This window comes from Rhinolophus sinicus, linkage group LG03 (genome assembly GCF_036562045.2).
Source record: "Rhinolophus sinicus isolate RSC01 linkage group LG03, ASM3656204v1, whole genome shotgun sequence".
Classification (NCBI taxonomy): domain Eukaryota; kingdom Metazoa; phylum Chordata; class Mammalia; order Chiroptera; family Rhinolophidae; genus Rhinolophus; species Rhinolophus sinicus.
In genome coordinates this window covers 135291608-135307683 of record NC_133753.1, presented here as the reverse complement: position 1 = coordinate 135307683, position 16076 = coordinate 135291608, and the positions used below count along the sequence as shown (strand labels likewise).

Genomic DNA, 16076 nt, shown 5'->3' with positions numbered 1-16076 from the left:
AGCTACCGACTTCTTTAGATATATAAATGCTGCATAACTATGGTGTACACCTAATATAGTGTACTAACATAGTATTATATGTTAGCTATATTTTAACAAAAGTCTTTTTAAAATAAATAAACCTATGCATTTGCTGTGTGAATTCTGTCACTTCCCTCCCCCCCTCATATTTTGCATAGGCCCTGGTTGTTTGTATGATCAGAAACTATCTTTTTTCAAATTAAGACATTTTAAACCATATTATAGACTCTGCCTCTATTTTATTTGAAAATGTGCAGAAGCATAACAATAATTCTGTGAAGTACTTTCAATAAATTTTTCAGAGATCCTTTTGAAAGGAAATGGAGGGCAGAGAGGAGGAAATGGTTTTCAAAACTATAAGCTAGATGGGTACTCAGAGTGCTAGCATCTAGCAGGGACAAAAACCACGCATGTCTAGGTAAAGAGGAGAAATTCAACAGCAAAGGGGTGAAGGGGTTTCTGTAACGTTTCATGTGTCAGAAGCCTATTTATTATTTTGTGTATCCTGGTCTTGCCGCCTGAAATCATGTTCAACTAGCTTTGTTTGCTAATTTGTCAGCTCACAGCACTTAAAAAGAAACAATTTTAAAACACGTCTAGGGTGGAGGTTAGGAATAGATGAGGTAAAAACAGAAAAGTTAATAAAAATTTGATGATAATGGAGAAACTGAAATAAACTGTGTATAGTACCCATAAGAATTTAAAAATATATGGCAACATGTGGCTATTTATTACATCTCATTTGCCCCAAGGGCAGCACTTTATTACAACATATTATAATCACTGATGACTATTAATGGAAGGGTGAATAATGCATGTAAAGAACTTTAAAGGTTATAAAACATTTACAAACTTTTCACATATGAATCATCTCAAATTCATTCTGAGATTGACAAAAATCCTCTGTAATAATTAATAATTAAGGAAATTATTATTGCTTCTAATTTGGAAATGAGGAAGTAACTTATTTTAAGAGGATGACATTCAGTCCAATTCTCTTGATTCTAGGTCGAATTTGTAATAATAATTTAAAAAAAGGAAAAAACAAACGTAAGTCACTAAGATTTAAATCTATTCGGAGTACCCTGAGGGGATGGAAATATTTGTAATATATTTGAGAAATTTTCCATTAAAAACTAAGTGAAATATGTCAGGCAGAGAAAGACAAATATCTCACTTATATGTGGAATCTAAAGAACAAAACAAACAAACAAACCCACAAACAGACTCATAGATACAGAAAACAAACTGATGGTTCCCAGATGGGAGGGGGTTAGGAATGAATGAAAAAGGGGAAGGGATTAAGAAGTACAAATTGGTAGTTACAAAATAGTCACAGGGATGTAAAGTACAGCATAGAGAATACAGTCAATAATATCATAATAACTAGAACAATAATATGTATAGTGCCAAATGGGTACTAGACTTATCAGGGGTATCACTACATAAATTATGTCTAACCACTACTCTGCGAAACTAATATAAAATAATATGGAATGTCAACTATAATTGAAAATTTTTAAAAAGGAAAAAAATAAAAATCTTTGAACATTTTTACAAATAAGTGTTTCAACTCTTTGGAAAAATCATTTTAACTCATTCATTCTCACCTGTTTGTTCAGGGCCTATGAGGTGCACAACACTTTGAGACGTGCTGGAAAGAGGTGGCAGCATGGTGTTTGGACCCTCGCCTTCAGGAACTGATAATGTAAGGAAGAACATGAAACACAAACGTCTTAGCTCAAGGTAAGGGCCAGTAGAACTGACTAAAGAAATGCTTACAGTTAGGGACTGGAAAGGCAGTAGGTGTCACTTCCAAAATGGCTTCCTGGAGGTGACATTGGCCTTGAGAGAATTAGTTTACACAGGGGAAACTGAGACAGATGTATTACACATCGAGTGGCAGCTTTAGTAAAGACGAGGGGACACTGGGCTCACCTAGAAATGGAAATTTCCTTGATTAGCCTGACATACGGAACTAGTATAAAGCAATCTGAAAAGAAAAAAAACTGAAAAATTAAAAATATGGAAAATGCATTCGCCCATTCAGCAGATATTTCCTGAGGGTCTCTAATATACCGGCTCTCCTCTAGATTATGGGCATTCAGTGGTGAGCAAAGCAGACAAATTCTTGCCAGCAAGGAGCATGTGTTCTAGTGGGGAGATAAAACAAACACATACACAGTGAAGTCTCAGGAGTTGGTACATGCTAAGAAGAAAGAAACAAAGCAGGCTAAGGAAATAGACACTGAGTGGTGGCATGGGTGGAGTTAGGAAGGAATGCTACTGTAAGGGAGTCTTTCTGAGCAAGAGACGGTTCAGAAGACCAGGAGGAAGCGAAAGAGTGAGACATGTGAGTTCCCCAAGCAACGAACATCCCAAAGCTTGTTCTCTTATTAGGAAAAGTTATAAACACCTTTGGTGAAAAATAGTTTTACACAGTAAGCTATGAAGTCACAAGGATCCTACTCAGCTTTCACTTCTAGTATTCTGTAGCTCAGTCAGATCAGCCTGTTTCCTTATTCTCCATCATCATTTCTGTTCTGTGGGGCAAGGGAGAATTCTGAGGACTCACAGACATACAGACACAGACACACACACACAGCTGAGCCAGGTCCTGTGACAAGGAACGTTGGGGAACTACCACCACGTTGGAAGCTGGAACTACCAGCTTCCTACACCTTCTTCACCCTTTCCATCCCCTGCTGCAGAATTAGATTTCTAAGAATTGCCCTCCTCCTGTTTGTCCCCTTTTCCCCATTCACCTGTTTCCCATCCACCCCACAGTGCCCCCCGAATTTCACAAAACGCCACTCTGAGAGACCTCACTCAGCTTTTTGCCCCAGGCCATAGGTAAAGCGTACCTCCTTCCTTTTTGCATCTTCTGCTTTATCACATTGTTTAAACAGGTTGAAATGATAAAAATATAGGAACAGAAAAGAAGTTAAGGCTTGAGAATTAAATAGGACCTAATCATAGCAGCATTTGAACGTTAAGCCAAAGCATAGTTTGCAAACTCAAATGCCCAGCAGGCCAAGGCAGGTAATACCAGTGCATGAAAGAGGGTCTGTAAAACAATAAGAGCCAAGGTTGTTGTATTTCGCTTCAGAATAACACGTTTGTGGGTGCATTGCTCTTTAATGCACTAGGATAGAAACAAAACAACCAGACAGAGCATGAGAGAGTTCACGGGATCCAGCTGGCCATCCATGATCTCTCCACAGGGACCTGCCTGTCTGTGTAAACAGAGGAAAACCTTGGAAAGGTTTTGAACGGGGGGTGTGGCATGATCAAGCAGCAGTGGAAAGGGTGGATTTGCTGGCACTGTGCAAGTGGGCTGCAGGAGCGGGATTTGAGAAGATTCCTTTGAAGGCCTTTATGGGGAGCGATGAGGACCTGGACTAATTTAATGACTATGGGATTTTTTTTTTAAGTTGGATAAAAGGAGATTAAAAAGAAACAATCAACAGGATTTGATAATAAACTGGAGCGAGGCAGAATCAAAAGAATTATATGGCCCAATCATAGATCATGGAGGAAGGCTTGAAGCAGATGAAGTTAAAGCAAAATGCTCTGATCTGGGAAAACAATTTATCTGGTGAAACATCTCAACAACTGTTTGAGATGTTGACAACACATCCATGTAAAGACAATCCACCGAGCTGCTGGAATGGCAGCCACAGAACCGCAGAAGGAAAGATCAGGAGAAAAAAATGTGGGATGAGGGAGGATAAATGAGAGCTAGCTGCACTTGAACATGATCTCCAAGGAAGAGTAAAGAGAAAAGAGCAGAGGGCAGAGGCAGAAGGGACATGTTCCTTTCTTTGTGGAAGGCCCATACTTAGGGTGGTGAAGAAAAAGATGCCCAACTCAACCCGGCAGATTAAAAAGAAATGGAGAGACGAGTGGGGTAGAATTCCTTTATGTCCAAGAGGCAAGAGGTTACAGACATGGACAAGATACGGATAATCTCCTCGGATAAAGGCCATAGACGCTGAGTGGGAGGTCACTGGAGTTACCTTTTCAAGGGTGAATGGACAGAGGTCAGTGGCAATAGTGCACAGAGCAGTGAGGAATTCAAGATCATGTCCTTAAATAACTCAGCACCAAAAAGCACAAGCTAGGTTCTGAAGGCTTTACACAAGGGGATAAGGGGTGAGGAACATAAAACAGTAGGAGCGGCAGCCACTGAAATGCTGGTGTGGCTTTCACTCTGAAGCCCCTCGTTAGCTTCTTGTGTTTGAACTAAACGTGTTGTTTATACCTATGTGATGACGAACCAGCTTGTGCTACAATCAGGAAGAATGCAAAGTTCCGGATACCAAACAGAAAGTGAAAGCAAAACTAATATCCTCCATTCAAACCTGCAACAACGTGGATTAAGGTAACACATTAACATTTCTCTTGAATTTGTCTTTAAGAGTTTTCAGTGAGAGTAGTGACCAGAACGGAAGGTATAAAACTGCTGTGTTGTAATCGAAGGTGAGGCTCTGGGGGAAGGGGCTGAATCTGGCACTGCTGTACTGGAAAGTGTGTGCAGTGAAAGATGGGACTTGATTTGAGAATCTTTCTGCTTAACTGATTCGTTCTCTTTTGGGGATCTGTCAGCCTCTCCCAAACGTTTGTTGCAATTCTTGTGTCTTCAATCCCGGGACAATTGGTTCCCTGCAATGCACACAGTGCAGTTTGCCTTTAGTACAACGGAAAAGGCCATCAGGCCAAGGGTAAAAGAGCTGTGTTTTAATACCGATTCTGCTTCAGACTTCCTGTGTGACTTTGGGAAAGTCTCTCCCGCCCAGTCTCTTTATCTGGACACTAAGGACTTATACTAGTTGGCCTTTAAATTCCTTCCCAGTTCTAAGGTTAAAGGCTATATGAATAAATATCAAGGCCTTTTTCTCCACTCTTACCCAAAAAATACACCTTTCTTGGGATATGTGTGTTACAAGTCGGGGCAGAAATACTTCTTAATTTAGGCCAGAGAATGCAAGTTATAATAACCACAATGGTGATGCAATATTCAACATTCATTACATCCTTTCTGTATGCTAGTTGCTGGGCTGTGCCAAATTCTTTCCATGAATTATTTCATTTAATCCTCACATTATGAGGATAGTATGATTATTACACTATTTTAAGGTTGGGAAACCAAAGCTCAAAAAATCAGAAATTTGCCTCAGATCACACAGGTAAGTGTGAAGGAGCTAGTATTGAAATCCAGGCAATTTGATTCCCAAGCCCAGGACCTAACAAAAAAGCAATTTCATTTTTCAGACCATCAGAAATTTAAGCTAATAGACCAATTTCAGTTTTGTATATCAGAGGTTCAGAACATTGAGATTTGGTAACTATGATTTAATGCTTGTCTTAAAAAGAGGGGAGACAGATCGTTATTTAACAATTATTGTATTCTTTTTCTTTGTTCCTTTAACAATATCTGTTGATCTGTATTAATATTGCAAATTGGAAAATTGAAGTAATTGTTCAGATAATTGATTCTGAAGAACTTGTTAATGATAAAAAAGAAAAGGAAAGGAAACCATTCATGGGTTTAAGTTGGAGCAGGGAGGAGGTAGGTAGAGACAGGAGGCAGGGTGGGGTTAGACTTGACTCACCTATAGTAACTATAGTCTTATACCTATGTGATTACCCTTCATGTTTTGTAGCTTTACCCTTCTAATAAGAAGAAATTGTCTTAATTCTAATACAGAGACAGTGAATTGAGTTTAAGTTGTATTTTCAAGGTAGCCTAAGGTGACGAGGACCAAACAATTTTTTAAAATATTCTCAGAATATTATAAATTCAAATTTTATTTCCATAGCTTTTGACATATTGGAAATAATCCAAGGTAAGCATCTAGCTAGACCAGCAACCTTTATACCAGTAGCCATGGAATAAGGCCATTCAGATGCTATTTGTTGAAAGAGGTGAAATTCAATGCCATTAATGATAATAACATCTGGTATCCAAAGAATATAGAGTATTCTTTGTGACTTATCAAGACAAAATAGAGACGCCTGTGCAGTTCACTTCCAGGTGCCCATTTAGAATGATGTAGCCAAATGTTAGAAACATTCAACATGCTATGAATTTACACAGTTACCTTCTGCTCATTGCATAGGAATACAGAGGGAATTCGTTCCTTTCATTTGAGCTCTAAAGAATTGTTTTTCTGTAATAACCAGATGATAGCTTTATTAGTTTATTTTATGGATATTTGACCTGATTCTGACAGAGAGCAGGTTTTCCCTATTCACATATATCCTTTTCTTTAAGATTTTATTTATGAATTGAAATATTTTTCTTCATGCTATACATGTTGTCTTTTTCCTTCTAGATTAAATGAATTTATTAAAACATTGTTCAAATCCTGTGTGACATAATTGGAGGCAATATGGTGCTGTGAAGAACTTCGAGATTTAGCCTGGATAGTACTTGTCTTCTAGAGAATAAATTTAGTATTCCATTCTTCTGCAATGGTTAATCCACGCAGAAAACACATATTTAATATTTACACAGGATTTTACTGCTCAGTAATCATCCTGCCCCAAATATTCTCATTGCCACCTAGTGATCAGTTCAATAAGCACCCTGGGACTTTCCCAGTGGCCACCAATGGAGAACCATTTCCTTGGCGGGAGCTAAGGCTCCCCAGCACGGTCATTCCCCTCCACTATGACCTTTTTGTCCATCCAAATCTCACCTCCCTGGACTTTGTTGCATCTGAGAAGATTGAAGTCTTCGTCAGAGATGCCACCCAATTTATCATCTTGCACAGCAAAGATCTTGAAATCATGAATGCCACTCTTCATTCAGAGGAAGATTTGAGATACAGGAAACCAGGGAAAAAGCTGAATGTTTTGAGTTATCCTGCTCATCAACAAATTGCACTGCTAGTTCCAGAGAAACTTATGGCTGACCTGAGATATTATGTGGTGATTGACTTCCAGGCCAAGTTAGCTGATGGTTTTGAAGGGTTTTATAAAAGCACATACAGAACGCTTGATGGTGAAACAAGGTAAGACATTGCTTCAGCTGTTAACAGTCTCTTGTGATATTTTCCTTATGTGTTACATCTCTGCCAGGAGCATGCTTCAGTGGTCAATTATTAAAAGCCCAATAAACTGTGGGAAACTAGGAAGAAGGCGAAGCTCTACCATCTCTGAAGGAAATCACAGGAAAGCTGGGAACACAGAATGCAGAGGTATAAACAGCTGGCGGAGAATAACTTGGAGGAGAGGCCAGTATATGACTGTGATAAGACAGATATGTTTATGTGCTACAGTGCAGAGAGAGCTGACACAGGGAAGGCTTCTCAAAGGAGGTGAGCCTCGATCTGAGATCAGAAAGAAATGTGAGCTTTGGGGTTGAGAGAGAGGACAGGACATGAAAGTATGTAAGTGACCCAGGAAACAGCCTGACTCAAATCCAGGTGGCAGGAGAAAGTCTGTTTGGAGAATTGAGAAATATGGTGTATTTGATCAGCTCGTGTTTATTGAGCACATACTATGTGCCTGGCATTGTTCTAGACACTGAGTGCATAGTGTTGAGATATGGACAAGGTAAGTGATAAATGCTATGAAGGAAATAAAACAGGTGCTGTGATAGAGAGTAAGTGTAGCTGGGAACTGGGACTAATTTAGCTGAGTGGTCAGGGAAGTCCTTGTCCAGAAGGTGCATTTAAACTGAGACCTAACTTGGAAGAGAGAAAGACAATCATGAGGACATCTTAGGGCAAAGTGTTCCCAGGAAAGGGAGCAGCAAGTGCAAATGCTGTGAGGCAGGACTGATTGAGAAAAGAAGGTCAGTGTGGCATGAAGAGTACAAGCAAGGGAGAGAAGCAGAGTTGGAAGGGATCACATCATGCAGACGTAGAGCCTTTTGTAAGGAGTTCAGGCTTTTACGCCAGTGCAATGGGAAGTCATTGGAAGGTTCTGATCTGATCTATGCTTATACAGATCAAGTGTGTGTTGAGGCTCCCTTATAGAGAGGAAAAAGTAGAAGAGCAATAATCATTTAGGAGGTCACTGCAGCAGTTTAGGCAAGAAATGACTACAGCTTGGGCCAGAGCAGTTGGTGGTACTTGTGGAATGAAGTGATTGAACGTGGCATTTCTTCTGGAGGTTAAAACAGGCAGAATTTGCTGACACATTGGTAATGTGAGGTGAGAGGAAGAGAGGAGTCAGAGTGGGTGATTTGGTGGTCCAGCACTGGGATCCATCCGGGAGGGGAGAAGAGCCTGGTTTCAGTGCCCTGCTACCTTGTTGTGTTCACTTGCCAGTTAGAGAAACCTCAGTACAAGGGCTTAACACAGAGGGGGTTATTTTTCTCACGCAACAGAAGTCCAGAAGTAGGGCAGCTCAGGCTTGCTGCAGTGCTTCTCGGTGTTATTGAGGACCCAGGCTCCTTCTATCTTTCTGCCCAGCCACCCTTGGCATATGGCTTTCCTCCTAACACAAGATAATATTTTGCGCGTCTAGGCATCCAGTCCACATTCCAGGCAGGAAGAAGGGGGACATGGGGCAGGGGTGGGGGTAGGGAGAAAAAAGGCAAAAAGAAACGTTCCAGCTGAGTCTGACTCCTTTTACAAAGCTTTCCCACTCAATGATTTCACCTAGGCCACAGAGAGTCATATGCCCACCAAGTTGCAAGGGAGTTTAAAGAAGTGATTTGTTTATCTAGACACATCGTCTTCCTAAGCAAAATCAGGAATCCATTGGAACTGAAGAAGGGGAGTAAATCTTAGCAGGCAACTTTGGCAGCGTCTGCTACAAACCTCCTCTTTCTTTCTCCACCTTAGATACTCACTGCCCTCTGGGAGCTCAGGCACCCACCCCGCACCCCCAGTCCACTTAGCACAGCTCTTCCCCAGGCCCCTCTCTTTCCCCCTCCGCTTAGGGATGCTTCCCCTCATTGCAGTCTCAATTCTTAGGGGCCTGTTCTCAGGTCCAACATAGTACTGGATAGAAAACTCATCAGTTTCTTTCCACTCAGGCAACCATGTGACCAGTGATGGCTTTTTTTTTTTTTTCTTTTTTTTCAAGTAACAAAGGCTCTATCTAAAGAAAATATTTTTTAAGGATATCATTTTGGGAGATGTGGGAGACTGGAGGGAAAGATTTTTTGGTGTAACTACAGCAGGAGGACTTCCAGCATGCCTCCCATAATGAACTGTAGGCTATTCTGACTCTTGTTATGATTAATCAGCCAGCGCTCCTCATACTCAGTCATCTAGTAGGTCTAACATGTAGGATGATTTGCTCTCTCTCACATACTACACACATGCAACTTAACCTAAAATACAAAAATAATTCAGTCAACAATAGTTCTTTGAGAAACAGGAAGTCACTACTTGGCATATGCAACTAAAATTAATGGTATCGGTAGCAAAGAAAGTTTTCTTTTTTTTTTTTTTTTTCTTCGCTTTTCCGTCTAGACTTACTATAACTAAAATTTCACATTAGTGAAAACTTACTCCCATCATTTGGAATTCCTTTACATTTGCAGGACCTGCTACCCAAATCCAAATAAAATCTTGAGGCCCCAAGCACATTATTTAGATGCCCAGCCTCACTTTTCCAGTCCGAATGATAGAAATAAAGGAAATTGAGGCAAAGTTATCCTGACAGCTTCTCTTTTTCCCCTTCTGGCTTTTCTCTCTCTTTATCTGACTCTGAACTTTCTATTCTCCCCTTCTTCTCCAATCAAAATCTGCTCTCCAGATGCACTTAGTAAGTCCAAAGGATAAATCTGTAATTATACAATTTCAGGCATTATCAAGGTGATGCGACATAGAGATTTGACTATAACTATGTGTTCTAGGCTGAAGACTGGAGCTGCTTTGCCAGCAGGCAGGGAACGCTAGAAGTGGCTGGGACCTAGGCCCCTCATGGAGAACCTTAGCTAACTGTGGTACAGGAATATGAACGCCCAGCTTCAGTAGGGGAAAACTTGAAGGTGGAGCCTCCATTCCAGAGCTCCCTGTGGGTCAGGCTGAAGCTAGGACCTGGTCTGGCTTCTTCCCCTTCCCTGTTTTGGTTCCCTCATTCCCTTTTCTCTTGACAGCATGTTCTTAATAAATCAGGGTCTGCTTCCTGGGAACACACCCTAAGACATTCCCATATTCACAATTATTAGAATGTCTGACTGAGGTCCCCACAGATTTAGAGATGGTACTGAACTACTAATTTCCTAGTCAATTTTGACCTCAAATGGACTGGGCATGCCTATCTGAGCCATTGAATTTACCAGCTAAGGATCCTGGCAAGGTCACTCCAATTCTCTGAGCTTTAATATCCATGTCTGCCATGAGTGTGAAGGAGATGATGTAAGTAAAGGACGCATCGCCATGCATTCACAACTGACAGCTACTAAACAAAATCTTACCCTCCTTTTTTTTCCCCCAAAAAGAAAGCCTGGATCCTCTGAGGTTATAGTTTGAGAAATCAAATATGTCACCTCTGGGCTTGATAAGCTTTGTTCTCAAGGTATAAATTCATTTCTTTTCTTGGGTTCATTTGTGTATTCTGGCTGGGGGTGATTCTTCTTTTCACAGAACAATTGCAGTAACAGATTTTGAGCCAACTGAGGCGCGAATGGCTTTTCCTTGCTTTGATGAACCATTATTCAAAGCCAACTTTTCCATCAAGATAAGAAGAGAGCGAGGACACATTGCACTATCTAATATGCCAAAGGTATTGCCACTTTCACAAATACTGGGGAATCATTCTCAAGTTGAGCTTTGGTCTTCATTGTGTTGCTTTTTAAAATATTTCCTTTGTTTTTAGGATTTCAGTCATTAATGTGTTTTATCCATCTACATATTATGTAACAATATGTAGATGGATAAAATTTCTAGATTTTTAACATCACTCTATTTGAGGCATTGTTTCTCCAGAAGTCTTTTTTTTTTTTTAACAAACAAACAAAACAAAACAAAAAAGTGATTTGTAGTTTCTTTGTGTTCATGTAGAAACACTGTTCTTTTACATCAGTATTACTTGGCCAGTGATGAAATTCAGAATCACGTAGAGCAGTACTTCTCAGACTTTAATGTTCAGATCAATTATCTGAGGATCTTGTTAAATTCAGGTTCTGATTCAGTCAATTTTGGGGTGAGGCCCAACATTCTGACTTTTTAACATGCTCCCCGGTGATGACCCTGAATGGTAAGGATATAGAGACTCCATTTTTTTTTTTTTCAAGTTCCATAGATAGTTCTTAAAATTATTTATGAAAATTATTTATTGTGGTTTTACACTTTTTAAGTTGAATGAAACCTTTGAACATTTTAATTTGGCGCATATTTATACTCAAAATGCAGAGACTCTGAAAGACACAGTAGACCATGGTCTTCATTTGCTATTTCCTCACTAATGATGTGCTTGCCATTTGTATTGTTGAACACAATGTAAAATATTTCCCTATTGTAACTTGGAAAGTAGGACAAAAATAGAGGCTCTCCTGACAGTGTTTCAGTAGGATGAGCAGCACTGAAAGCAGCCAGGTCATCGTAAGTCAGCGAGTGGCCCTACCCCCTTTTCCTCTCTGGTCTGCAGTGACTGGCCTCTATGGATGATGGGGAGACATGAGTTGAGAAGCTAGACACTGAATTTCCCCAGATTTCTGTTTAATGTTGCAGAAGATGTTTGCTCTGAAACACTGGAAGAGCAGATCAAGGGGGGAAATGACAACACTCCATATGGCACATATCCCACAGTTTTTCCATGATTGTAAAGACAGCAATTTAATTGGTCCTCTCATTTTCAGGTAAAATTATCTGCTACCTTAACTCCAAGTCTGTTTTCCAACAGTATGTTCATTTAAGGGCAGTTCAGTCTCTTTCCTGGCATCTTTTTATTAATAAAAATTTTCATATGAATAGTTATGGAGGGTAAAGTAAAAACACAGTTCATAAAGCCTTTTAATTAAAATGTGGTGCAAACATAAATTGCGATTGTGTTATATTAGAATTTAAATTTTCTATCTTTAGAAACCTCCAGCAACTTCTCACATTTAAGAAAAATAAGTGAACACTGACAATATTTAATACAACTTTGAATCTTTGCATGGCCTCCGTTGACTGGACCAGATCTCTGGATCATGCCATTTTTAGCAAATATTGGCTTTACATTCTGCTTCTCATTGACCTGCCCAACACAGGCTTTCATGGTTAGCCAAAAAAGGAAAACTAAAGTAATGCTACAATCATACTCTCTGGGTGATAGTTGCAGCACTTAAGATGTGTTATGGACTGGTGGGAGGAAGCAACACATACTAAGTTCTTAATTTGTTTAGTTAAGAATATAAGATTTAAGGGAAGTGAGGTGGCCAGCAAAGCACTGGTAGAGACAGCATATCTTTTGGGCACTACTTTGTCCCCCTCATTCTTTAAAGAAACACACACCTGCTGGTAACACTTGCTATATGCACGTAGAGTCCTGCCAATATTGAGAAAACAGCTGTTGCATCCCGCACGACGAGAGTTGTGGGGAGTGAGGAGGGCAGCGCAGGGTTAAGAAAAGACAGTAACCAATAATAGATTATAAGCAGGGCCAAGGGACCCCCAGTCTCAAGTACTGGACACCCTGAATCGGGCCTATGCATTAGCTTTTATTAGTTAGGTGGGGAAGTAAAGGAGATAAAGCTTGTCAATCTCAAGATCCGTGAATCCCATACATCATAATAGGAAACTGATTCAAGCCAATCACCCTTGCCTGCAGGCAGCAGAACTGTAAGTCTCAGGATGTATGTACTTCCCCAAGGGACAAAACCTTTATGCATATGAATAGATGGAGAGCACACCACTGAATCTCTTCCCCTGCAGGTTGTGGGAAGGATTGCAGCCACAGAGGCAGAGGCTCTCCTTACCCTGGGGAAGGTGGGGTGGCTGTGCCCACCTCTACGAACCCCATGGGTTCTCCTGTTGGTCCCCACTCGACTGCGCCTGGCTTGAGTTGTCCCCTCTGTGGGGAATCTTACTTGTCATTGGCTAACCCGCCATCTTTTGGGGGCCAAACAAGGAGACATGAGGTGCGAATACAAAGGTGAAGCAAGGTCCCTGAAAGGATCCGTCTCACAGACTCTCCTTTCTTTGGGGGCAGGTACAAGGAGACAGACGGGTAGGCTGCTGCGTGGCAACAAACAGCAACATCTTTGTCTAGCATTAAGTGCCGTATACTTGGAGCTTACATCACCATCCTGGATGAACTCACACAAACACCCCATACACTTCCATTTAAGGCAGTGTTAATCTACACGGGTCAATCTAAGTTCCTGAATAAAATTCAGCCTCCATGGGCTACATCATTATCTGAAGGAAAAAATCAGAGAGCATGCCCATCTGTCTCCTAACCATCTCTGCCACCAGCTGTCTAGTGTCACAGACTCTCCTTCCCCCATAGTACCACAGCCTTGCCCCCTCCTCTCCTTATTCCTCCACACACTTGACTAAATGGTTTTAGAGTTTGGTCAGAAGACTACAATCATAATGCCCTCTCCCCCTCCCCAAGCACAACCCTCTACTCTGCTAGGAGTATGTCCCCATAGAACTCTGGTTGAATCAGACTCATGAAAAAAGACACCATTGCTGGACAAAATTAATTTGCTGGACAGAGGTAAAACGTACAGCCCTTTATATACTGCTAACTTTCTTGGAGTATTTGGTTAGTGTCTTTGGATTTATTGGAATTTAGGAATTGATTTTTTTTTTGATAGAAATCTGTAGAATTAAATTATACAGAATTTAATAGCAAAACTATTTGTCACTGAAATAGGCTAGCAGTTTATGGCAATATTTTATGCTATTGTCCTTTACCAAAGCAAACTGCAATCTTAATTGAACACGAAACATGCTCGGTAAGCCCTGGTTAGTGCTGCCACAAGCCTGACAAGTTGAAAAGTAAGTGTTAGTGTGTGTGTGTGTGTGTGTGTGTGTGTGTGTGTGTGGCGAGGGGCGCAAACTAGCCAAAAAGTTATTATTAATTTGAAGAAAGTGGTCTTTTCAGATTACTGAATCTGATCCACTCAGTATTTAGGGGTGTCGTACCATGATGGAGATCATCTTCAGGAAAAGCTATCCAGAGCAAATGAAGATAGAACTCAGTAATAATTCAGTGAATTTGATAGAGGCAGCTGACAAGTCTGTGGGCTGAAAACTTTTGCTTCCTCAGTACATAGGCAGAAGCTTAAATTACTAATGACCTCCTTGGCCTGACTGCTTTCATTGCTGAATCAATGAAGCAAAGATAAAAATAAGACTATGACTCAAGCTGTCTCATAGCGAGTGAAAGAATGAGCAACGTCTGTGGAGTCACACGGTCGCATCCACATCTTGGTCTCGCTGTGGAACTCACTGTGTTATCCTGGGCAATTCAGGTCACTTTTCTTAGGCCCTGTTTCCCCACTTGTGAACTAACACCTACCTCACACACAAATAATAAGAGGATTAAAAGATAATGCAAAGCATCTAGTGCAGTTTTGCTTCCTGTTTCCTTCTGCAACAGAGATTTATTTATTATATAGCAAAGAGAAAGGGGCCACTCTCTGGTATTTTTCCTTAGAAGTGTAGAACTTGAATTTATGCCAGTTTGGAGATTATTGCATTTCCAGGAAGTGGAAGCATCTAAGATGCTTTTATGCTTTCATGCAACAAAATAAGATTTGGCATCATTTTGGGACCCCAAAAGCATTGTGTCTTTGAGGAAGCCCAGGAATAAAAAAAAATAAAGGGAGGAGAAGCCATGGAATGTTATGAGGGGGAACTGATCTCCTCCTATAAGGGCATCAAGTGTCCTTCAGAATGTCAGGCTGTCCCCTAACTTACTTGGCTGAAGTCATAGGCATTGCTGGAAAATACTCCAGTTTTCAAATCCTGACTCTTTTTTCTTCCTGTAGATTAAGACAATTGAACTTGAAGGAGGCCTCTTGGAAGATCATTTTGAAACTACTGTGAAAATGAGTACATACCTCGTAGCCTACATAGTTTGTGATTTCAAGTCTGTGAGTGGGACAACCTCATCAGGGGTCAAGGTGAGATTGCAATCTAATTTCATACATAGTGCAGAACAATATGCAGAGGCCAATGAGCTTTTCTTTATTTTCGTAAGCTTTTTGTCCTTATTATCAAAGTATCATGTTTATTTTACAAACTAGAGATCAGTAAAAGTTAAATAAATTACTCCCTTCACCAAGATAGAATTATTAATAACATTAGTATTTACCTTCTAAATATTTTATATATGTATATTAGTATGACAGTATATATGGTAACAGCATATACTATATATATATGTATTTTTTTATAAAGTAATATATAAGACTGTTTTAACTCAATTTTCACTGTAATAGGCGATAAAAATGGAATGCCATTAAATATTATTCTATAATACTATATTAATAATTGCATAGTACTTGAATGGAGGGCATGGAAGTACCATAAGAATTTTTTAATCAGCATCTTATTTTAGGACATTCACATTGTTTCCAGTAGTTTTCTACAACCTTTTTTCCTCAGTGAGAGGAGGTCTACATAACTTTTAGAGTATGTATTGTTTACAGAAATTTACAGTAACCAATAATGATTTTATAAATTTTTGCAAACATCAATAGAGACATTAAAAGTAAAAAAGTATTCTTTACCCTGAGGAACTGATCAACGTAAAACATATTCAAAGACCCAGGAACTGATCGACATAAATGATCGATGTAAAAACATATGCAAAGACCCATAAAGTAATGCTTATGAAATATTGCTATAAAATGGCTATTACCATTTACATACATATTACACCTATGGATATGTAGATCTATATTATGAATATGTCTCTATATACATATCATGGCATCTCTGCACATCGGTCTGCATGTGCTTAGATATAGATATGTGAGAGGTCAGATGGCACTTTATTTCAGAGGACAGGTTGCTGTCAGCTTCCTCGGATTCACATCCCAGCTCCACATGAGTGACTTGGAGCAAGTTACTTAATCTTCCTGAAGATAATAGCAGCTACTTCATAATGTTGTTGAGAGGATTAAATTAGATTTTACACGTATG

At 39.9% G+C, this 16076-nt stretch overlaps 1 protein-coding gene across 1 annotated transcript in view; it reads left to right on the top strand.

Annotated features, from left to right (window-relative positions):
* Positions 1-4290: 4290 nt before the first annotated feature.
* ERAP2 (endoplasmic reticulum aminopeptidase 2) overlaps positions 4291-16076 on the top strand; it is a 37946-nt gene continuing 26160 nt past the window's right edge. The window contains exons 1-4 of the mRNA XM_019727916.2: positions 4291-4405; positions 6360-7040; positions 10578-10716; positions 14918-15052. Of these exons, the coding sequence (XP_019583475.2) occupies positions 6499-7040; positions 10578-10716; positions 14918-15052 (816 nt within the window). The 5' untranslated portion in view covers positions 4291-4405; positions 6360-6498. The remainder of the gene's footprint in view (positions 4406-6359; positions 7041-10577; positions 10717-14917; positions 15053-16076) is intronic.